The sequence below is a fragment of the Mustelus asterias genome, chromosome 26 (assembly GCF_964213995.1).
Source record: "Mustelus asterias chromosome 26, sMusAst1.hap1.1, whole genome shotgun sequence".
Classification (NCBI taxonomy): domain Eukaryota; kingdom Metazoa; phylum Chordata; class Chondrichthyes; order Carcharhiniformes; family Triakidae; genus Mustelus; species Mustelus asterias.
In genome coordinates, this window is record NC_135826.1 from 36,557,659 (window position 1) to 36,583,087 (window position 25,429).

A 25,429-nucleotide genomic window follows, 5' to 3' on the forward strand; every position below is an offset into this window, starting at 1 on the left:
TTCGGCACTTAGATTTTTTTGATAAGATCGCCCCCTAGATCCGTTTACACATTATCAGCTATTACCAATCCACAGCACATAAAAACATTATGGTGGAATAACTTTTCAAGTGCAGAATCCTCAGGAGGATCTCATAGAATTCTCAAGATGTCTGCAATTATTGACTAATATGTCAGTCCTGTAACTGGTGTTCAAACTGTTTCTGCCACTAGAGAACTGTTCCTTTCACGGGGAGACTGGAATCTTCGTATTTGCAGGAAAGTTTTAATTATGTCATGAAAGCACCTCAAGGGATTTCTAAACGTTACTGCAAAAACTCAGCTTTGCATAGGGAGCATTGCCTCAGAATATTTTTATTTTCTGTCAGCCCATCACACAAACCAGCCTCCCATCCATTGACTCTGTCTACACTTCCGGCTGCCTCGGAAAAGCAGCCAGCATAATCAAGGACCACACGCACCCCGGACATTCTCTCTTTCGTCGGGAAAAAGATACAAAAGTCTGAGGTCACGGACCAACCGACTCAAGAACAGCTTCTTCCCTGCTGCCATCAGACTTTTGAATGGACCTAACACGCACTAAGTTGATCTTTCTCTACACCCTAGCTATGACTGTAACACTATATTCTGCATCCTCTCCTTTCCTTCTCCCCATGTACTCCATGAACGGTATGCTTTGTCTGTATAGTGCGGAAAAAACAATACTTTTCATTTCTCTTTCTTTTACTTCCGTTTTTCTCAGATCAGGGTGCCCTTTTAGTCGGGGGCCGAGGTTGCTGGCGGGATGGTCTCATCCATAGTCTGCCCCGCCAACGTGACCGGCCTTCCCAAAGTGCTTGAAAATTTGGCGGGTAAAGCTGGCAAGGCAGCTGGCGGGTCGACCTCTGCTTTACCCAGCCGAGTCAACGCTGAAAAAACAAATCGTAAAGTTCTGCCCAATGAGGCAGACTGGAAAATAAAAACAACCTGAGGTGACGTTCTTCGTGCAAAGCTAAGTTCTCACAGGACAATTAGAGTTCTGAAAAAGAGTCATACAGTCTCGAAACATTAGCTCTGGTCTCTCTCTATGACCTGCTGGGTCTTCCCGGCATTTTCCGCTTTTGTTTCAGATTCCAGCATCTGCAGTATTTTGCTTTTATTTGACCGCATTACTGACTTTACAAAATAGGTGATATTTGTGGATCCAAATTTCAAAGGGATCCCCATTTAAACCAGGCAGTTAATCTCAACCTGTGGTATTGGGAGGGATCATTTGCTATACGTGCTGGTAACCATGCCGCACCTTAATCTAAATATACCCTGTCTCACCCAACCTTGAGCATTCGCGGTTTGAGGTAGACTGTTGGTTTGATTGGGTCATTTAGAGTTGCCTATACGTCATATCACTCACCCAATGCAAAATTCCTGTCAATGGGTTGGTCAGATTCTAGGCCAGGTATCAATACTGGATTCACCAAGCATCTCAAATCCGTCAGACACACAATTTATTTTTTATTCACTCATGGGACATGGGTGTCGCTGGCTGGCCAGCATTTATTGCCCATTCCTAGTTGCCCTTGGAGGGCATTTGAGAGTCAACCACATTGCCGTGGGTCTGAAGTCACATGTAGGCCAGACCAGGTAAGGACGGCAGATTTCCTTCCCTAAAGGATATTAATGAACCAGATGGGGGTTTTTCTGCAATGGTTTCATGGTCATCGATAGATTTTTAATTCCAGTTGTTTTTTATTGAATTCAAATTCTACCATCTGCCGTGGCGGGAATTGAACCCGGGTTCCTAGAACATTAGCTGAGTTTCTGAAATAATAGCCTAGCGATAATACCACTAGGCCATCACCTCCCCAAATGCCAACAGAATCTCCAGCAGAATGGTAACCAATTGATGAAACACTGTTAACATTCCAAATCTTTCCACATTGGGAAATCAGTGTCAGTGATCCCAGAGACTAGCTGCTGCCTCATTATGCAGCTGACTGGGGAAGAAGAACTGGAACCATTTATTCCAACTTCTAAACTTAGGCCCAAGATTGACCAAAGCTTGGCTGAGGAGAGAATCTGTTCTATGGCCAACTGCTCGAACCCAACACACCCCAGGAAATGCAGGCATTTCCTTTCACTCTTGGCCAATGCTATCTCCCATCATTAAAGCTATTTTCCTTAACCCGCCAGGCCACACCACATCCCCTGCCCTCCTCCTCCCCAGTAATATCATCAGCCCCTCCCCTTCCAGATCACACCATTTCCCCTCGCCTCAGACACAGCTATCTCCTTCCCACCCCCAACACAGAGTCTGATCCCCAAGTGATGCCACCAACTTGTGCCCTCCGCCATTAACAGCTAACCAATCTCAATTAACACTGGCACCTCACTCTAGGGTAACAGCATCCGTGCAATCCTCTAACACCCCCAGACCATTACCAATGGAACTCAGCTACTCTCAGTAATACCAGCAGCACTCTCACAATCATTGCAGTCGAATTTCCAAAGCTCTCAGTGTGTGCCTCAAACTCAGGCACTGGCTGATATCCCAGTTCATGGGAAAGATTATGGGTGCCACAGCAGAGTCACTCTGCTTCAATCTGCCCCCTACTGTCATCATCCAGAATGAAAGCATCTGGGAAAGAAGGCTGCAAACTCCCACTTACCTGTATATTGTGTATGGAGTGGAAAGCCCTGGCTGAGGGAATTCTAAAACTTCCAAAGCCAGCTCTGAATTCTCATTATTTGATGACTTTAATTCCAGGAAGTCCGGGGTAAAACAGCAGGACGGAGTTTCTTTAACAACAGTTACTTCAAATCGGAAAACACCTTGGATTGAAAAGAAAGAATCTTGTTAACATATCTCAACCCAAACGACTGCCCAGCCCATCCAACAGCCACATTCAATCCATCCAATAGCTACATTCAACCCATACAGGCAGTGTGCAAGATCCCCAGGGACAAGGCAATGTGATAGAGTGTAAAATGTAATACACAGTCTAAAATTCCCAGGGACTGGGCGGGATGTGTTACAGAGTATAAGATTCCGCTTTATGGAGGCAAGGAGGTGGGAGATTGGGATGTGTTCCAGAGTGTAAAATTCCCCTGTATGGAAGTGAGGAGGTGGAAGGGTGGGATGTGTTCCAGAGTGTAGGATGGGGGGGGGGGGGGGGGGGGGAGTGTTGAAGAATGAGATGTATTCCAGAGTGTAAAATTCCCAAAGCCCCATGCTAACCATATTCATGGTTACCTGGAATCTTACGTAGGCGCCTTAACAAAGGTGATGGCTTTTTCTCATCTGTGATAAACTTCATCAGGTCTTCGTCACTGAGCTTATCTTCCTCCTGATCAGAGAGATAAGGATTCATTATCCAAACACAATTTCTCTGGGCAATGTGACAATGAGGCCACACTGAACTAGCATCAGACAACCAGTGTCAGGACAGATCACTAAAAGGTCTTAAGTCACCATAGGCAATGTGAGCTTTGAAATGGTAAACTCTGGTTACGTTAGGAGAAGGTATGAAGAATTTGAAAGCCATCAGCTCCAGGAGAATGAATGCATTCAGTCTGTGATAAGGTCCATGAAGTGAGGGAGTTTGGTGGTCTGAAAAGGACACTTGAGTACAGTTCCTGAGGCTGGAATGACAGTCTGTCTGATGCTGGCAGAACCTGGTAGCACTCTTACTGACCTCTGACCCTTATTGACCTCTGACCCTTGCTGACCTACGTGTGAACTCAAATAAATAAAATGGTGGAAGAAAGACAAAATATTTGTAAAGACAAACATTCGACTCGTCCAATTACATCAAGCAATTCTACTCACCCAACACACCTGGGCAGAGCCAGGATGGATGTCCTAAAGGTGGTATTTGCTCGAGTGGTTGGGAAGGGTTTAAATTAAAATAGCAGGGGGATAGGAATCTATACAAGGAGTCAGAGGAGGGGGAATCAAGGGCAAGAACAAAATACAGAAAGGGGAATAAGAAAAATGATAGGAAGAGAAACCAAGGCCATGATTCAAACAGGGCCTCAGTGAAAAATAGTGGGAGTTGGACCATAGAACCATAGAAAATTACAGCTCAGAAACAGGCTCTTTGGCCCTTCTTGTCTGTGCCGAACCATTTTTTGCCTAGTCCCACTGACCTGCACTTGGACCATATCCCTCCACACCCCTCTCATCCATGAACCTGTCCAAGTTTTTCTTAAATGTTAAAAGTGACCCCACATTTACCACTTTATCCGGCAGCTCATTCCACACTCCCACCACTCTCTGCGTGAAGAAGCCCCCCCTAATATTCCCTTTAAACTTTTCTCCTTTCACCCTTAACCCATGCCCTCTGGTTTTTTTCTCCCCGAGCCTCAGTGGAAAAAGCCTACTTGCATTCACTCCATCTATACCCGTCAAAATCTTATACACCTCTATCAAATCTCCCCTCAATCTTCTACGCTCCAGGGAATAAAGTCCCAACCTATTCAATCTTTCGCTGTAACTCAGCTTCTCAACTCCCACTATTTTTCACTCAAGTCCCGGCAACATCCTTGTGAACCTTCTCTGCACTCTTTCAACCTTATTTACATCCTTCCTGTAACTAACAATAACTCCCCTCCTTGTCTTTGAAATAGTGCCATGGGCTCACTTACATCTAACCGGGAAGGCATATGGGGTATCCTTTTCTGGTCTCATCCATGAAACAGCACCACTGACAGTGTAGCACTCTCTCAGCACTGCACTGCAGAGGGGCTTAAACTCATGCTCTTTTATACAAGTGCAAATCTTTATTTCTTTCTTCTGGCACAAGGCTTGAATATATTCATTTGTTTGCAGAGGCGTCACCCATGGCCAATAAGTCCATCGAATGCTGAGGCTGTTCATCCATCACAATTCGTTGAATTATTTTTTATTCATTCTGGGCGTCGCTGGCTGGCTAGCATTTAATGCCCTTTCCTAGTTGCCTGATGGTAGTTAAGATTCAACCACATTGCTGTGGCTCTGGAGTCACATGTAGGCCAAACCGGGTAAGGACGGCAGATTTCCTTCCCTAAAGGACATCAATGAACCAGATGGGTTTTTCCGACAATCGACAATGGTTTCATGGTCATCAGTAGATTCTTAATTCCAGATTTTTTTTATTTAATTCAAATTCCACCATCTGCCATGGCAGGATTCGAACCCAGGTCTCCAGAACATTAGCTGAGTTTCTGGATTATGAGCAGATTTATTCAAATGATTCAAGAAGACAATGAAATACTTTATTCTGCTGACACAGCAAACAAAACAACAGCTGCCACAATGCAGCACCTACCACGTAGAAACATGCACCAAGCAATAGGCAAACAAATGTTGAGCCAAAGAAGAATTGACTTGGAGGATTGACCAAAAAGCTGGATTGAAGCGGCAGGGGCCTTTAGAGAATCGTACCTAAGAGGAGGAGAGTATTAGCTAAGGTCAAGAGTCAGATCAAGCCCAAGATCAGGTGCAATGTCTTTTCTTGTCAGCTTGGATCTCATCTGTCTCTCTTGTGGGGATTCAATCTAAATTTGGTTTCTGGAGCAAGCAAGGAGATGGACTTGGATCTGCCCGGTCCACTCTGCGCAATGGCTCTGTAACTTAGATTGGAGTAAAACATTTTTAAAAATGTGACAAAAAGGGGAATGCACAGGAGACAAAATCTGAAAAATGGAGAATTTGGGGGAGTGACAGACCCAAAAGAGATTCTAGAAATAGAAGGGATAAAGAACAATAGTTTTAACCTGGACATATTGGGGCACAAGTCCTTTCTCCCACGCCATGGGCAAGACCCAAAGCAGGAACATTTCTGCACCTGGAGCTCAATCAAGCTCAAACTTTGATGAGGCCAAGTCCAGAATCTTCCGTGGAGTCAGTTCGTTACATCAGGTGGATACCGAGCTCTCAGTGCAAGCTTAGCTGACTGGGTTTACACAAATAGGCACTCGGAAAGGGTTCCTATCACACACACACATGCAAGCACGCACACACACGTGCACACAGAAAGTGAAGTCACAGACAGTTAGGGAAACTGGCTAAAGAGGAAGTTTACAGTGAAAGCAGAAACAGAGATCGGTAAGACTGCTAGCAGGAATGCCATTAGCAGTAATCAAACCAAGCTGGGAGAGGTACCTGGGGAAAAGATAGACATTGAGAGTCACTCTGTTTGTTGCAGTGTGCAGTGGCTATACCTGTTTATTGAACGTGCTGAGGCTGTGCTGTACGGTTCCAAATGGGAGGATGTTATACTTGTCCACTGATCGCGAGCGCATCTCACTCCCACTGCCTATGTACAACACACAAAGGAACCGTTACAGGAATCAAATGCACTCAGTTCCACTTTCTCAAAGATCCGCAGCTATGTTTGTTAATTTATTGTTTGCAGGGTTATGGGAAAGAGCTAGAAAGCAGTATTAACTGGGTAACTCTTTCCAAAGGGTCAGTACAGGAATGATGTGCCAAGTGATCTCCTTCCATGCTGGACGATGCTAAATGGGGGATAACATGTTCCTAAGTCCCCAGGTGTGAAGTCCACAGGATTGAGTGGAATGCTGGTTTTATACTAGCTGTGGCGGCACGGTAGCACAGTGGTTAGCACTGCTGCCTCACAGTGCCAGGGACCTCAGTTCGATTCTTGGCTTGGGACATTGTCCGTGTGGAGTTTGCACATTCTCCCCTTGTCTGCGTGGGTTTCCTCCGGGTGCACCGGTTTCCTCCCACAGTCCAAAGATGTGCCGGTTAGGTGGATTGGCCATGCTAGATTGCCCCCTTAGTGTCAGGGGGACTAGCTTGGGTAGATGCATGAGGTTATGGGGATAGGGCCGGGTGGGATTGTGGTCGGTGCAGACTCGATGGGCCGAATGGCCTTCTTCTGCACGGTAAGGATTCTATGATTCAATTCTAATAATACTCTCCACGAATGTCAATAGTGAGTAAAACCTGGCGAGGATAAACCCAGCATTGCATCTGATCCCACCAGTTTCCCAAACAATTAAAATTGCCCTCATATCACTTAACTGCCCTGAGAACAAGCCACTGACAGCAAACAGGCAAGATAACGGACCACAGGAACTGGTGCATTCAAAAGGCTTGTTTTCGAAGATATGATTTTCAATGGGCTGGAAACTTTGCAATTTGAAATGTGACAGAACAAACTACTTAGAAATGCAATGCCATCTTCCAAGGTGAAGGTGAAAAAACAAACAAGACATCCTCAGGGGAGGTTGAAGAGAGGGACATTTCCTGTACTTCAAAGACCCATCAAAACTCACCATTGTCTAAGGAAGAGACGTTAAAGTGCAAAGTACTAGATATTGAAACAATTGCTGCCTTAGACAGACCCACTCAGAATCCCTTGGAAATACACAATGGGTGAAATATAACAGGCCAGATTGCAGCCACCGCGGAGAGATTGCAAGTGACACAGGGAAGTTTTCAGCCGAGGAAACAGGCTGAAAAGCTGCTCTCTCTCTCTCTCTTGTGGAAAAAGTGTACTAACCAGTTTGAAAGTCAATTTTACTGGAAATCTACCAGAAAACCAAGATCTTGTAATAAGTGCAGTCACTTCTATACCTGACTGCATCTAAGAAACCAGCTAATATGAATCAGCCACAGCATCTAAAATCTATTCTTCAAGGACAATCAAAAGGCACTTAATTATATATTCTTTTCACTATTTTTTATTGGATTCTAGCTTCCTCTATCTCTGATATCTATGTGTGAGTGATGTCACATTTTTATTACTTTTTCCCTTGGGTTTAAATAAATTTCCTCTGTAACTCAAGAAAACCTTGTTTGATTGACTCCCCATTGCTCACTGCATCAATAGTTAAATGTATTACGATTTAGAAAAGGCATATCCTTGCGAAAAAGAAACTTTAACCTTTGTTGTGACCAATGAGGAGGTTGATTAGAAGGGAGCCAGTTCACCTCTTTTCACCTGGTTGTAACAATGCAAAGATATACTGCTCATTGACACAGCAGCTTCACTACAGAGGTTCAGCATCCTGCCTACCCCAAGGCTTACAGCAGTCAGCTACCATAGAATCCCTATAGTGCCAAAAGAGGCCATTCAGCCCATCAAGTCTGCATCGACTCTCCAAAACAGCATCCTATCCAAGCCCTCCCCTCCACCCTATCCCCGTAACCCATGCATATACCATGGCTAATCCACCTAACCTTCACATTCTTGGGACACTAAGGGGGCAATTTAGCACGGCCAATCCACCTAACCTGCACATCCTCGGACTGTGGGAGGAAACCGGAGCACCCGGAGGAAACCCACGGAGACACGAGGAGAATGTGCAAACTGCACACAGTCACCCGAGGCCGGAATTGAACACAGCTCCCTGGCGCTGTGGGGCAGCAGTGCTAACCACTGTGCCAGAAGTTTTAAATCACTGAAGCTGCCAGACCCGGCAGACGTTTGTACTGTGTTTGGGATCGGAATCCGAGCAGTGCAGAGTAATCACTTCACTGAAGCTGTGTGACTGGAGCAAAAAATTATCTGAACCAACATTGATGTATTTTGATGCTTCCCAAAGGACTTCCTTTCTCTGGGTAACCCCGCCCAGCAGCCCCCCCCCCCCCCCCCCCGCCCCCCCCCCCCCCCCACCCGCCCGATAATATGCCCAAGTGCCCACATAACACGGATTGTACGAAATGGAGTGTTGGAAGGCTATTCAGCTGAGGAGGAAATCAAAACTAAACCAATTCCCATCCTCACCCAACATAAAAACATACACAGACCTCCCACATGTGTGTGCGCATACAGCACACATGCATGCACAAAGGCACACGCATGCACACACAGTAGTGTTCCAGTATCATTGGCCAACACTGGGGTAACTGGATAGTGATCTCTGGTTGATTAGTCCCTTCCTTGACTGAGGTGAGTTGTAGCCCTGACTGAAGTTAACGAACTGGGAATAGAGTCCAGATCCGTTCATGGCAACAGGGCAATGTGAGTCCCTCAGCTATACAGTTTGATATTCCCGCTCCGACTGACCCACCTGCAACGGCGCTCTCTCTGTCCAGTGAACTCTGAGAACCACGATTGGAAATGAGAGTCATGAGGTCGACTGCAGCCCAGGCGAACGGCATCCGATACAAACTCAGACGTTGGCAGAAGGAAGTTGCCTGGAACCGAAGTTTTCCGATCTTCTCTTTACTCTGCAAGATATTTTTAAAATGCAGAAAATCTGTAAAATCCATGGATATCTTGAACGTCCAGCAGACTTCTGGGTAGACATGTGAGGTCAGCCTGGGCTCAGTAGTAGAATACTCAGGATATTGGGGTAGGCAGGAAAGTGAAGTTAAGCCACAATAGATCAGCCATGGTCTTTTCAAACTGCAGGCCCAAGGAGGTGAATGGCCTATCCCTGCTCCCAATTTGTTTGTGCGTTTGTTCTCAAAGAATAGCACTGAAACAAAATATCTGGCCAGAATTATATTGTAATTCATGGGACTTTGCTATGCAAGAATTGGCCGGTACATACTCGACACTACTGTGGTCATAAAGTCATTTATGGCACAGAAGGAGGCTACTCAGCCTATTGACTCCATGCTGGCTCGCCACGGGATAATCCAGTCAATCCCACACCCCCGCTCAATCCCTGTAGCCCGGTCAGTTTATTTCCTTCAATTACCCATCAAATCTCCTTTTGAAATCAGTGATTGTTTCCGCTTCAATCACTCTCATGGCTAACAAGTTCCAGGTCATTACTACTCGCTGTGTAAAAATGTTCCTCCTCACATTCTCCCTCCACTTCTTGTCCCAAATCTTAAATCTCTGTACCCTAGTGCTTGTGTCATTAACTATTGGGAAGAGTCTTTCCTTGTCCGCCTTATCTAAGCCTGTTATAATATTGTACATCCCTATCAGATCCACCCTCAATTTCCAAGGCAAACAACCCTTTCTAACCTAACCTTGTAACTAAAACCCTCCCTAACCCTGGAACCATTCTGGTAAATCTGCTCCAAACCCTCTCCAGGACCTTCACATCTTTCCTAAAGCACTGGATACAATACTCTAGCTGAGACCTAACCAGAACTTTAGAAAGGTTCAGTGTTACATCCCTGCGTTTGTATTCAATACCTCTATTTCTGAAGACAAAGCTCCCAAATTCTTCACTAACACCCACACCCCCATTCACTGCTCCCCCACCCACACCCCCATTCACTGCCCTCTCCACCCACCCACACCCCCATTCACTGCTCCCCCACCCACACCCCCATTCACTGCTCCCCCACCCACACCCCCATTCACTGCTCCCCCACCCACACCCCCATTCACTGCTCCCCCACCCACACCCCCAATCACTGCTCCCCCACCCACACCCCCATTCACTGCTCCCCCACCCACACCCCCATTCACTGCCCTCTCCACCCACCCACACCCCCATTCACTGCTCCCCCACCCACACCCCCATTCACTGCTCCCCCACCCACACCCCCATTCACTGCTCCCCCACCCACACCCCCATTCACTGCCCTCTCCACCCACCCACACCCCCATTCACTGCTCCCCCACCCACACCCCCATTCACTGCTCCCCCACCCACACCCCCATTCACTGCTCCCCCACCCACACCCCCATTCACTGCTCCCCCACCCACACCCCCAATCACTGCTCCCCCACCCACACCCCCATTCACTGCTCCCCCACCCGCACCCCCATTCACTGCCCCCTCCCATCCACACCCCCATTCACTGCCCTCTCCACCCACCCACACCCCCATTCACTGCCCCCTGCCACCCACATCCCCATTCACTACCCCCTCCTACCCACCCACACCCCCATTCACTGCCCCCTCCCATCCACACCCCCATTCACTGCCCTCTCCACCCACCCACACCCCCATTCACTGCCCCCTGCCACCCACACCCCCATTCACTGCCCCCTCCTACCCACACCCCCACTACCCTCTCCCACCCACACCCCCATTCACTGCCCCCTGCCACCCACACCCCCATTCACTGCCCCCTGCCACCCACACCCCCATTCACTGCCCCCTCCCACCCACATCCCCACTACCCTCTCCCACCCACACCCCCATTCACTGCCCCCTCCCACCCACATCCCCACTACCCTCTCCCACCCACACCCCCATTCACTGCCCCCTGCCACCCACACCCCCATTCACTGCCCCCTCCCACCCACACCCCCATTCACTGCCCCCTCCCACCCACACCCCCACTACCCTCTCCCACCCACACCCCCATTCACTGCCCCCTCCTACCCACCCACACCCCCATTCACTGCCCCCTCCCACCCACACCCCCACTACCCTCTCCCACCCACACCCCCATTCACTGCCCCCTCCTACCCACCCACACCCCCATTCACTGCCCCCTCCCACCCACACCCCCATTCACTGCCCCCTCCCATCCACACCCCCATTCACTGCTCCCCCACCCACACCCCCATTCACTGCCCCCGCCAACCCACCCACACCCCCATTCACTGCCCTCTCCACCCACCCACACTTCCATTCACTGCCCCCTCCCACCCACCCACACCCCCATTCACTGCCCCCTCCCATCCACACCCCCATTCACTGCTCCCCCACCCACACCCCCATTCACTGCTCCCCCACCCACACCCCCATTCACTGCCCCCTCCCACCCACCTACACCCCCATTCACTGCCCCCTCCCACCCACACCCCCATTCACTGCCCCCTGCCACCCACACCCCCATTCACTACCCTCTCCCACCCACCCACACCCCCATTCACTACCCTCTCCCACCCACCCACACCCCCATTCACTGCCCCCTCCCACCCACCCACACCCCCATTCACTACCCTCTCCCACCCACCCACACCCCCATTCACTGCCCCCTCCCACCCACCCACACCCCCATTCACTGCCCCCTCCCACCCACACCACATTCACTGCCCCTTCCCACCACTGCCCCCTGCCACGCACACCCCATTGCCCCCTGCCACCCACACCCCCACTGCCCCCTGCCACCCCACCCCCATTCTCTGTCCCTTCAGTGGAAGGAACAAATCTCAAATCCCAATACTCACCACCAGCCTCAGTGCATTCACTGTTTGCAATGTTGTGTTTTATATTGATTGAGCCAATAGTAGCACCACCAGCAAGAAATTTATCCTGCATAAAACATTCTAAATCAGTCTAAGATTTTGATTAAGATCGATGAGAAGTGCTGAAAAGGACCTTTGTAGTGGAGATGCTGCTTTACAGCAAAGTTATACTGCACAGGTAATCATTGTCCTTATTTTGTTCAGTATTTGCTCAGTATTGGGTTTCTGGGAGATGTGCAGACAGTACTTGGTCTCCTCTTCATGGGGGACAGAGGAAGGAAAGGTTTCTGCAAGGTTCCATCCACCTACCTTGGCCGTCTCGTTCTCTTTGATGGTCACGTATGGATCGACACAGTCGGCGATACTGCCCTGCTGCAGTACCTTCTCCACCTGCAGCACAAAGTGGAGACACTCTGAACATCCAACATCTTCAAGCAAACATCAAGGCAGAACATAGACAGCAACTCTGTCAACATCCAGTGAAGGACTCACCATCCAAAGCTTTAACTTATTGCTCAGTGTTACCATAGAACCATAGAAAATTACAGCTCAGAAACAGGCCCTTTGGCCCTTCTTGTCTGTGCCGAACCATTTTATGCCTAGTCCACTGACCTGCACTTGGACCATATCCCTCCACACCCCTCTCATCCATGAACCCGTCCAAGGTTTTCTTAAATGTTAAAAGTGACCCCGCATTTACCACTTTATCCGGCAGCTCATTCCACACTCCCACCACTCTCTGTGTGAAGAAGCCCCCTTAATATTCCCTTTAAACTTTTCTCCTTTCACCCTTAACCCATGCCCTCTGGTTTTTTTCTCCCCTAGCCTCAGCGGAAAAAGCCTGCTTGCATTCACTCTATCTATACCCATCAAAATCTTATACACCTCTATCAAATCTCCCCTCAATCTTCTACGCTCCAGGGAATAAAGTCCCAACCTATTCAATCTCTCTCTGTTACTCAGCTTCTCAAGTCCCGGCAACATCCTTGTGAACCTTCTCTGCACTCTTTCAATCTTATTTACATCCTTCCTGTAACTAGGTGACCAAAACTGTACACAATACTCCAAATTCAGCCTCACCAATGCCTTATATAACCTTACCATAACACTCCAACTTTTATACTCGATACTCCGATTTATAAAGGCCAATGTACCAAAGGCACTCTTTACGACCCTATCCACCTGTGACGTCACTTTTAGGGAATTCTGTACCTGTATTCCCAGATCCCTCTGTTCAACTGCACTCTTCAGAGTCCTACCATTTACCCTGTACGTTCTTCTTTGGTTTGTCCCTCCAAAGTGCAATATCTCACACTTGTCTGCGTTAAACTCCATTTGCCATTTTTCAGCCCATTTTTCTAGTTGGTCCAAATCCCTCTGCAACCTTTGAAAACCTTCCTCACTGTCCACTACACCTCCAATCTTTGTATCATCAGCAAACTTGCTGATCCAATTTACCACATTATCATCCAGATCATTGATATAGATGACAAACAACAATGGACCCAACACCGATCCCTGCGGCACACCACTAGTCACAGGCCTCCACTCAGAGAAGCAATCCTCCACAACCACTCTCTGGCTTCTTCCATTGATGTGGAGATGCCGGCGTTGGACTGGGGTAAGCACAGTAAGAAGTCTCACAACACCAGGTTAAAGTCCAACAGGTTTATTTGGTAGCAAATACCATAAGCTTTCGGAGCAGAGCTCCTTCGTCAGATAGAGTGGATATTTGTTCTCAAACAGGGCACAGACACAGAAATCAAATTACAGAATACTGATTAGAATGCAAATCTCTACAGCCAGCCAGGTCTTAAATGTACAGACAATGTGGGTGGAGGGAGCATTCAACACAGGTTAAAGAGATGTGTATTGTCTCCACCCACATTGTCTGTACATTTAAGACCTGGCTGGCTGTAGAGATTTGCATTCTAATCAGTATTCGTAATTTGATTTCTGTGTCTGTGCCCTGTTTGAGAACAGATAACCACTCCATCTGACGAAGGAGCTCTGCTCCGAAAGCTTATGGTATTTGCTACCAAATAAACCTGTTGGACTTTAACCTGGTGTTGTGAGACTTCTTACTGTTCTTCCATTGAGCCAGTGTCTTATCCAATTTACTACCTCCCCATGTATACCTAGCGACTGAACCTTCCTAACTAACCTCCCATGAGGGACCTTGTCAAAGGCCTTGCTGAAATCCAGGTAGACAACATCCACCGCCTTCCCTTCATCCACTTTCCTGGTAACCTCCTCGAAAAACTCTAATAGATTGGTCAAACATGACCTACCACGCACAAAGCCATGTTGACTCTCCCTAATAAGTCCCTGTCTATCCAAATATTTGTAGATCCTATCCCTTATCACACCTTCCAATAACTTGCCCACCACTGACGTCAAACTTACTGGCCGATAATTTCCCGGATTTCTTTTGGAACCTTTTTTAAACAACGGAACAACATGAGCCACCCTCCAATCATCCGGCACCTCCCCCGTGAATACTGACATTTTAAATATGTCTGCCAGGGCCCCTGCGAGTTCAACACTAGCTTCCCTCAAGGTCCATGGGAATACCCTGTCCGGTCCTGGGGATTTATCCACTCTGATTTGCCTCAAGACAGCAAGCACCTCCTCCTCTTTAATCTGTAAAGCTTCCATGACCTCCCTACCAGTTTGCCCTATTTCCGTAGACTCCATGCCCGTTTCCTCTGGTCTTCAAGAGGACCAATTTTATCCCTCACTATCCTTTTGCTCCTAACATACCTATAGAAGCTCTTTGGATTTTCCTTCACTCTGTCTGCCAAAGCAACCTCATGTCTTCTTTTAGCCCTCCTGATTTCCCTCTTAAGTAGCTTCTTGCACTTTTTATACTCCTCGAGCATCTGATGTGTTCCTTGCTGCCTGTACATTTCATACAACTCTCTCTTCCTCTTAATCAGTGTTACAATCTCCCTCGAGAACCAAGGTTCCTTATTCCTATTTACTTTGCCTTTAATCCTGACAGGAACATACCAGTGTTGGTTTGGCTCAGTTGTTCAGGCTCTCACCCACGTTAGAAGCATTGTGGATTTAAGCCCCACTCCAAGAGTAGTTGACTGTCACTGAGTACAGTACAAAGGCCTTTCACCCAATGAATGGGAAGATAAACTGAGGCCCCATCTGCTGTTCTAGTGGCTGTTAAAGATCGCTGCCACCTAATGCATGAAAATGATGAGTTTCCACAGAAGGCTGAAGGCAAGACCGCACAAGGAAACAATCATAGGCACCACTATGATAGGCACCATAGGCCGCATGGTGGCACAATGGTTAGCACTGCTGCCTCACAGCGCCAGGGACCCGGGTTCAATTCCCGGCTTGGGTCACTGTCTGTGCGGAGTTTGCACATTCTCCCTGTGTCTGTGTTGGGTTTCCTCCGGGGGCTCCGGTTTCCTCCCACAGTCTGAAAGTCGTGCTGGTTAAGTTCATTGGCCATGCTAAATTCTCCCTCAGTGTACCCAAACAGGCGCCGGAGTGTGGCGACTAGGGGATTTTCACAACAACTTCATTGCAGTGTGAATGTGAGCCAACTGGCACCTAACCAGCACGTCTTTCAGAAAGTGGGAGGAAACCAGAGCACCCGGAGGAAACCTACGCAGCCATGGGGAGAATGTGCAAACTCCACACAGACAGTGACCCAAGCCGGGAATCGAACCTGGGTCCCTGGTGCTGTGAGACAGCAGTGCTAACCACTGTGCCACCGTGCCGCCCTCTGAGAGAAAATATTTCTCCTCATCTCCATCTTAAATGAGGGATTACTTATTTTTGAACAGTGACCCCCTAGTTCTAGATTTTTCGATAAGAGGAAACATTCTCTCCACATCCACCCTGTTAATACCCCTCAGGATCTTAAGTTGTATTTGCTCGCTTCAGTCAGCATCTTAGTGAATCTGTGTTTTATACAACTAATACTTCAAAGTCTTCTGATTGTGTGCAGTTCAATACTGCCTCCAGTGTAGCTGGTGTCTTCATTAACCTTTATATAGGCTCATCACTAGAATCCTAGAATAGAATCATAGAATCCGTACCGTGCACAAGGAGGCCGTTTGGCCCATCGAGCCTGCACCAGCAACAGTCCCACCCAGAATCTATCCCCATAGCCCCACATATTTATCCTGCTAGCCCCCCTGACACTTAGGGACAATTTAGCATCACCAATCAACCTAACCGGTCCATCTTTGAAGTGTGGGAGGAAACCAGAGCACCCGGAGGAAACCCACACAGACATGGGGAGAACGTGCAAACTCCACACAGACAGTGACCTGAGGTCAGAATTGAACCTGGGTCCCTGGCGCTGTGAGGCAGCAATGCTAACCATTGTGCCACCGTGCCGTCCACTACCTTTCAATTTTTATAGTTCACATTGTGGAATAAAAGCTAGATAACCCAGTTGTTGCTTTTATGGTCTTATTGATCTGATGACATCCTGTGTACCTTCACCTGCAATTCTGTAAGAATATAAGAAGTCGGAGCACGGATGGCCATTCAGCCTTTCTAAGCTATTCTCTGCTATCTATATATACTGTATGGTTGGGGGAAGCAGTTATAATTCAATGCCAAAGCTAACAAATCCATTCCATGGCTTCAGCTGACGAGGTGTGTATTGTTGAGATGCCAACAGGAATCGATCTCTCTGGGCAGGAATTCAGTGTGTGGGCAGTGGTCTGACCTGGGTGACCACAGTCACAATCTCAGCTGTTCCACATGTGCTCCACTTGTGTTCACAGCTTCCTTGGGCCAGCTTCAAGCAGTCGAGGGTTGCCCAGATTTCCCACAGAACTGGATTTTACCACTTGCATCAGTTAAGAAGGCGTATGGTGGACACAGGACACAGGTGGTTAAGAAGGCGTATGGTGTGCTGACCTTTATCAATCGAGGGATTGAGTTTAGGAGTCCGGGGATAATGATGCAGCTATATAAGACCCTCGTCAGACCCCGCTTGGAGTGCTGTGCTCAGTTCTGGTCGCCTCACTATAGGAAGGATGTGGAAAAGATTGAAAGGGTGCAGAGGAGATTTACAAGGATGTTGCCTGGATTGAGTGGCATGCCTTATGAGGATAGGCTGAGGGAGCTCGGTCTTTTCTCCTTGGAGAGACGAAGGATGAGAGGAGACCTAATAGAGGTGTATAAGATGTTGAGAGGTATAGATCGGGCGGACTCTCTGAGGCTTTTTCCCAGGGTGGAAATGTCTGCTACGAGAGAACACAGGTTTAAGGTGCTGGGGGGTAGGTACAGGGGAGATGTTAGGGGTAAGTTTTTCACACAGAGGGTGGTGGGCGAGTGGAATCAGCTGCCATCAGTGTTGGTGGCAGTGGTGGTGGAGGCGAACTCAATAGGGTCTTTTAAGAGACTCCTGGATGAGTACATGGAGCTTAATAGGAAGGAGGGTTATAGGTAGGTCTAGAAGGTAGGGATGTGTTCGGCACAACTTGTGGGCCGAAGGGCCTGTTTGTGCTGTAGTTTTTCTATGTTTCTATGTTCTATGTTTCTTACCAGGTTGGGACTGGTGATGTGTGCAGTCAACCAGGAGGTTTCGAAATATAGAAAAGCATAGAAAGTCGAAGCAGGAGGAGGCCATTCGGCCCTTCGAGCCTACTCTGCCATCCATTTTGGTCATGGCTGATCATCAAATTCAACTTGCCCCCGAGAGGTGGGGCTGACATCAGGGTGTCAGGTAACTCCACTAGAAAGTCAGAACAATCATTACTAATTTTCTACCTGAAGTCCACCTTGCTGCATTGTCCTTTAATCCCCTCGGTATCCAAAAAGCTATCGATTCCACATCAAGCTTACTTCTGGTCAGAGCATTATCACGGGTTATTAAACCAAAAATTATTTTTTGTTGACATTGAGTTCCATCTGCTACTTTTTAGCTCATTTCCCCATATCACCAAAAATGCACAAATAGGGCAAGTGGTATTTTAGGTTTTATACACATGGGACTTGAACACAAAGGAAAGGAGGTGACAAATTGGAACAAGAGTTGATTTGGCCACAGTTACAGTCAGGTACAGTTGGAACATCTCATTATAAGAAAGAAATTGCACTTATACATGGTCTTACACATCCCAAATCACTTCACAACCAATGAAGTCCAATCACTGCTCCAATGTAGGCAAATGGGGCAGCCAATTTGCATAGCACACTGTCCCACAAGCAGCAATCAGAACAGTAAATCTGTAAATGTCAGGCAGGACATCAGAACAATTTGTTCTTCAACTAATACCTCAGGATCCTTTCCTTCCATCTGTCAAAAACACACAAGCTCTCAGTGTAACATCGCAGCTAAAAGACTCCTTCAGTCTAGATTATGTGAACTCACAACCTTCTAACTCATAGTAAGAAGATCACAGATCTTAGATCACATGGCTACCATTCTAGCTCACAGGCAGAGTCCCAGGAACTGAGGCATACCGGCAATATTATAACAAACCCAATGGCAAATAGGGAGTGCAGCATGTCCGAAAGACATGCTGGATAGGTGCACTGGCCTTGCTAAATTCTCCTTCAGTGTACCCGAACAGGTGCTGGACTATGGCAACTAGGGGATTTTCACAGTAATTTCATTGCAGTGTTAATGTAAGCCTACCTGTGACACTAATAAATAAATTTCAAACTTTAAAAAAACTTTATAATAAAACCAATAATAAGAAGGGCTCGCAATATAGCTAACACGATAACAGGTTAGGGCACAATGGAATAAAGTGTGTGTGTGTGATTGTGATACAGTTTATAATATCTCGTGCCAACAGCTGAGATTTCAGATTGAAGAGTGGAAGGATTGACCTCTTCAGTGTCCCAGGTCATCAACTGACCTGGCTGGGAGAATCCTGTTTGTAGGGGCAAATTGCTAAGATGCAATTTAACACACAGAGATTATAAGGAGGATTTGTTGTTATGACAGGGCAGTGAGTATTGGAGCGGTATTCGTGGATCGGAAACTGGCTGAAGCAGTACACATTAGGATCATGCACTGGCAACTATAGATTCATTGATCCGAACTCAATCCTGTGGAAAATAATGGAAGTGACTATCAGATGCCTGATAATAAATGACTAAGCTACAGACAACGTGGTTCTAAAGCGGGAAGATCCAGCCCAGACTAACCTTTTCTGAAGAAGTGATATCGCAAGTGGACTATGTTACATTTTTGACATCTTACATCTCGGCTTCTGGGAGGCATTTGACAAAGTTCTATGTTAAAGGGTGTTGATGTCGAGATCTGTACGGCCTCTGCTCATTTCTTCACATCTCGCTATTGACTGAACTCAAAGCTGTGGGGATTCAGAGTAAAGCTTGAGCTTCTCGGCCTTTTGGCTAAGATCAAGTGTATGGTCGGCACCCCATTGTCGGCCGCACTTGGTTGAGGTCATTGGGTTACGCTGAGGCTTCATATGTTTCATATGAAGCAATTTTTTTTTTAAAGCGGCATCTCGGCCTTTTGGCTAAGATGCAAATGAGCTCAAGTCTTGGAGGAGGAACCTCCCCCTTCTCCAATCAGCTTGGCTCATGTAGATCAGGCCCAGGACAGGGTGGTTTGGTCGCTCGCCCTGTCTTGTCAGCCTGGATCTGAAATGTCTCAACTTGTTGAGACTCTGAATTGGATTTGATTTGATTGAATTGGAAAAGTATAATTTAAAAAAAGCTTGAAATAGAGAAACTGACTGACAGCAGCTTCTTGTTGGATGAATAATGTCAGTATTGGCAGAGTGTGGCGGAGAGCAAGTACTAAGTGAAACCCCCAGGGCGCAATCTTGGAAACAATTCTATCTCTGATTTACATCAGTGACCAGTGCTCAGAAAGACAAACTGCCTGCTGGATTCCCTACATTAAAACGAGGACCACAATTTTTAAAATATTTAATTGGTTGTAAAGGAGTTTGTGATGTCCTGAAGTCATGAAAGGTGCTATATGAACGCAAGTTGTCTCTTTCTTCTTTCTCTTACACAGGAGATGCAAAAGTTAAAGTTTGAGAGCAGGAAAAGGGATTCAAGTTCAAGCTAGTAAAATGTAACTGCAGGACAGTGATCAGGAAGTACGTCTTCACAGAAATAGAGATCAGCAACACGGTGGCGCAGTGGTTAGCACTGCTGCCTCAGAGCACCAGGGAATCGGGTTCGATTCCCGGCTTGGGTAACTGTCTGCGTGGAGCTTGCACATTCTCCCCGTGTCCGCGTGGGTTTCCTCCGGGTGCTCGGTTTCCTCCCACTGTCCAAAGATGTGCAGATTAGGTGGATTGGCCATGTTAAATTGCCCCGTAGTGTCAGGGGGGGACTAGCTAAGGTAAATGCATGGGGTTATGGGAATAGGGCCTGGGTGGGATTGTAGTCAGTGCAGACTTGATGGGCCAAATGGCCTCCTTCTGCACTGTATGATTCCATTCTATTTGAAATGGGGTCCCTAGTAAAGAAGTGGGTGGCTGGGGGAAGTTTAGAATTAATCACAATGGTCCAAACCATCTTCTCCATCCATAATTATCTCGCCATACACAGTGACATTCATATTTACACTAAAGCTGGCAACTAATGGTTTTAAGGTTGCAGTGTTGGCCAGGAACCTGGCAGGATTCTGGTACAGACAGTTACCTTAATGACCAGATAAATTTCAGAAGAGGGTTGGCTGATTGAGAAGATGGCTTTCCTGAAATAGCAGTGGAACTCTGTCTCTGCCTGCATGACATCTCGAAATTCTCCCGAGTTGAGATCCAAGTAGAAATTTTCTGAAATCTATGAAAACAAAGCAGAATATTTTGGAGTGAAAGTTAAAACATCAGACGCACGCACACACTAATTGCTTTTCTTCCTCAATGGTGACCACTTCTTTGGGTATCATCAGTGCCCGCTGCCAGCTCTGGCACGAATGTTTACCCCACGACAGCTCCAACTGGGCAGCAGCAAGTGAAACACACAGAACTTTGCGACACACACAGAATGGTGAACATTTATAAAACGTTACCAGCAGAGAACGACCATATTGATTCACTCAAAGTTAGCCACAGGACAGGAGAGGAGGTGGTGGCGCAGTGGCATTCTCACTAGACTAGTAATTCCAGGTTCAAATCCCACCACGGCCGGTGGTGAAATTTGAATTCAATAAAAATCTGACCGTGAAGCCATTGCTGTAAAAACCCATCTGGTTCACTTTATGGAGGGAAATCTGTCATCCTTACCTGGTCTGGCCTACATGTGACTCCAGATCCACAGCAATGTGCTTGACTCTGAAATGGCCACTCAGTCGAGAGCAATCAGAGATGGGCAATAAATGCTGGCCTAGCCACATCCCGTGAAAAGTATTTAAAATAAAAGGAAAAGAATCCAAACAATCACTCCTCTTTCCACGTTACAGTATTTCAGAATCAGATCATTCTGAATCACGTGAACCTATTTGCTTATTTGTACTTTCCTCTTATACACTTGATATTACTTTTAGTATTACCAGCTCTTCCCAGAAGCAAACCTTACGTTCCCCGTCACCCACAGTGTCCGGTTACCTTCTAGGTAACTAGGCAAATATCCAGATCCAGGGGTTGGACAGAGTCATTCTGCCCCAGCTTACTGGGTATATCAGGTATTGCCACGTGATTTCCCTGTTTGTGATATGTGAAAAAATATTTACCCAAGCAGACAGAGGCTAAGGCTGTAAACTAACAGACAGACACGTTTACTCAATTCCTCAGCCCACCTTTGACAAGTCGCAACCTCAGCCACCTAGGCATTGAGGAGTGGGATTGCCTCTCCAAGCCTTTATCCCTCCATGTTCCTCAAAACCCTTTTAGATCAAACATTTAACCACCCCTCTGCCCAATGTTTGTTTTGTCTGATCACACTCCTGTGATGTACTTTGAGCTTTTTGCCATGTTAAGGGTGTGATATAAATGCAAATCCTTGTCATAAATGAACAATGCTCAACAAAATACAGGAAATTAGAACGTTGACTCATCTCTTTCAAATCCCCAAAATGTGGAGATGCCGGCGTTGGACTGGGGTAAACACAGTAAGAAGTCTCACAACACCAGGTTAAAGTCCAACAGGTTTATTTGGAATCACCAGCTTTCGGAGCGCTGCCCCTTCATCAGGTGAGTCTAACTCCCCAAAATAACAGAGACTGGTGACCAATCACCCTCCCTTTTATTCATTTTGCAGCTGTCTACTATCACGGAGCTGCTGATTCTCACTCATTCTCAGCTGGCTTCACTTTGACATCAGTCTGCTTGCAATAGCCTCAAACTTGTACAGAGAGAAGAAAGGGAATTAAAAAGCATCTTCCTATAACTACACAGATAGGATCAGCCGCTCCCAGAATGCTTGTATTTGAAAGCCCAGTGACTCGTTTTGTTCCAACAGCTGCAGGAAATCCATGGTTACCCAGGACGCTGCTGGACAGCTGATGCTGCAATTCTGCTCTATATTGAACCATCTTTGACTCCACAGGACCAGCCATGCTGCATTCTGTCTGACCCTAATAGTAATGTCTGCAGCCTGCAGAAACAGCTAGCAGTAAACAATTTTAACTCACTGTCTGCTGTTACTGTAGTCGGAGGGTCTGGCATGTACAGTATTAATGTTTCTTGCTCCTTAGCCTATTGGCTAAGATCAAGCGTCAGATCAAGCCCAAGATGGGATGCAGTGCCTTTTTATGTCACATTGGATTTTGTGGGCTGAATTCTCCAATCTCATTTGCAGTCGGGATTTTCCGGTCCCGCTGCAGTGAACGGAGATTTGGCTGAGCGCCAAATTCTCCACTCTCGCTGGCAGCGGGGCATAAATGGCCGGAGTATTGCAGCCTGTATGTCTCTAATGGTGTGGAGATGCCGGCGTTGGACTGGGGTAAACACAGTAAGAAGTTTAACAACACCAGGTTAAAGTCCAACAGGTTTATTTGGTAGCAAAAGCCACACAAAAGCTTGTGTGGCTTTTGCTACCAAATAAACCTGTTGGACTTTAACCTGGTGTTGTTAAACTTCTTACTGTCTCTAATGGACCATGACCTGGATTCAATTTGAATTTGAATTGGTTTTTGCAGCAAGCAAGGAAATGGATTAAGAGCTTGCCCAGTTCACTCTGCGCACTGGCTTTGTAACTCTATTATTAGTGTCACAAGTAGGCTTACATTAACACTGCAATGAAGTTACTGTGAAAATCCCCTAGTCGCCACACTCCGGCGCCTGTTCGGGTTACACTGAGGGAGAATTTAGCACAGCCAATGCACCTAACCAGCACGTCTTTCGGACTGTGGGAGGAAACCTGTAGGAAACCCGGAGGAAACCCACGCAGACGCGGGGAGAACGTGCAGACTCCACACAGACAGTGACCCAAGCCGGGAATCGAACCCGGACCCTGGCGCTGTGAGGCAGCAGTGCTAACCACCGTGTCACCGTGCCGCCCCTTACTTAGAGATGGAGATAGCTTCTTGCCTGAACCTTATAGTGTATATATGTGCATAGTTACAAGTAGTTCATAAAGACTTGCTGTTAATGTGCTGAAGACTACAAAGACTTCTTTAACAGACAGTTTCTGTAATCAATACCATTGCAACAGTTATCAGGGATAAATAATAATCCATTGTAGACAATTTATTTTTCACAGTTTCCACCTTGACCACATTTCATATCAAAGATATTCAGATATAAAGAAATTCAGCAGCTGTGCCAGCAGAATTCCGGGCTCATGACCCTACCGCTGGATCCCAGGAATCTTATGGGAGTAACAAGCAAAGCTCGAGGTTTACTGAGTATGATTGATAATCACCTTTCGCCTCTCCTTTAAATCGTATAAAGCCAAAATCAGAAAGAACGGCTCAATTTCAATTTCAAACCTGTCAAGAAAAGAAACCAAATGTAACTGCGGTGGGAGAGATTGGGAGGATTTCATTTATCATGTGTTGCCTCTCGAGACGTACGGAAATTCAAATTGCTGCGAGGAAAACATCGAGGAATTTCCCGAGGGTCACTGTTAAAGTGGGGCGGCACGGTGGCACAGTGGTTAGCACTGCTGCCTCACAGCGCCAGGGACCCGGGTTCGATTCCTGGTGGCACAGTGGTTAGCACTGCTGCCTCACAGCGCCAGGGACCCGGGTTCGATTCCTGGTGGCACAGTGGTTAGCACTGCTGCCTCACAGCGCCAGGGACCCGGGTTCGATTCCTGGTGGCACAGTGGTTAGCACTGCTGCCTCACAGCGCCAGGGACCCGGGTTCAATTCCTGGTGGCACAGTGGTTAGCACTGCTGCCTCACAGCGCCAGGGACCCGGGTTCAATTCGGCCTTGGGTCACTGCCTGTGGGGAGTTTGCACATTCTCCCCGTGTCTGCGTGGGCTTCCTCCAGGTGCTCCGGTTTCCTCCCACAGTCCAAAGATGTGCTGGGTTGGGTTGATTGACCATGCTAAAATTGACCCTGAGTGTCAGGGGATTAGCAGGGTAAATATGAGGGGCTGCGGGAATAGGGCCTGGGTGGGATTGTGGTCGGTGCAGATTTGATGGGTGAATGGCCTCCTTCTGCACTGTAGGGATTCTATGAAAAGGGGATATCAGAGGAGGGAAGGTTGGTCCACTTGACTGTTAGCTTTCAGAACCGGCACTACGGAACATGGGGGTACCGGCTGACAGAGTGGGGTAGGGAATTCCGGTTGACAGAGTGTGAATTTAGCTGAAGAACATTATCCTGATCCAAAACCCTTCTTTGGAAAACGTCTGAACCTTTGCAGGCACATTACTCGTTTCACTTGTATTACTTTATCCATTTAAAAGAAAGGGTGTCAGTGCAATGCAGTGAGCAGGATTACAGAGCACGGAATCTAATCTGTGGATGGGAAAAGACAGGCAGGCCAGGACACGGGATAAGGGCCCGCAAAGTTGGTGCTCTGTGAGGCAATGAGAAAATCTTTTACAATTAAACAGACAGGGAGTAGGTTTCTGAATTTGGCACATATTACACCTGAAACTGCACTGGTTCAGTTACAGTTCAAATTTCCACTAAAAATCATTTGCATAATCACAAATGTAACATTTTAAATGAACCAGCTTAATCTGGCAGCGTAGTGGAATGTCTTGGTCTCTTAATCTAATAAAGGACATATTTACACATAGAGGGAATGCAGCGAAGATTTACCAGACTGATTCCTGGGTTGGCAGGATTGCCCTATGAGGGGAGATTGGGTCGACTGGGCCTGTATTCACTGGAATTTAGAAGAATGAGAGGGGATCTTGTTGGAACGTATAAAATTCTGACAGGGCTGGACAGACTGGATGCAGGAATGTTGTTCCTTCTGGCTGGAGGGGCTTGTAGAGCAAGGGGTCACAGTCTGAAGATATAGGGTAGGTTATTTCGAACTGAAATGAGGAGAAATTCTTCGCTTA

The 25,429-nt window shown here is 47.1% G+C and overlaps 1 protein-coding gene across 2 annotated transcripts in view; it reads right to left on the minus strand.

Annotated features, from left to right (window-relative positions):
- Positions 1-25,429, minus strand: part of LOC144479574 (dedicator of cytokinesis protein 8-like) — a 234,765-nt gene that overhangs the window by 182,632 nt on the left and 26,704 nt on the right. For both annotated transcript variants that reach the window (XM_078198454.1, XM_078198453.1), the window contains exons 8-14: positions 23,825-23,891; positions 20,663-20,803; positions 12,350-12,430; positions 9,000-9,159; positions 6,180-6,274; positions 3,229-3,322; positions 2,645-2,807 (exon numbers count right to left, since the gene is read on the minus strand). In XM_078198454.1, the coding sequence (XP_078054580.1) occupies positions 2,645-2,807; positions 3,229-3,322; positions 6,180-6,274; positions 9,000-9,159; positions 12,350-12,430; positions 20,663-20,803; positions 23,825-23,891 (801 nt within the window). The remainder of the gene's footprint in view (positions 1-2,644; positions 2,808-3,228; positions 3,323-6,179; positions 6,275-8,999; positions 9,160-12,349; positions 12,431-20,662; positions 20,804-23,824; positions 23,892-25,429) is intronic.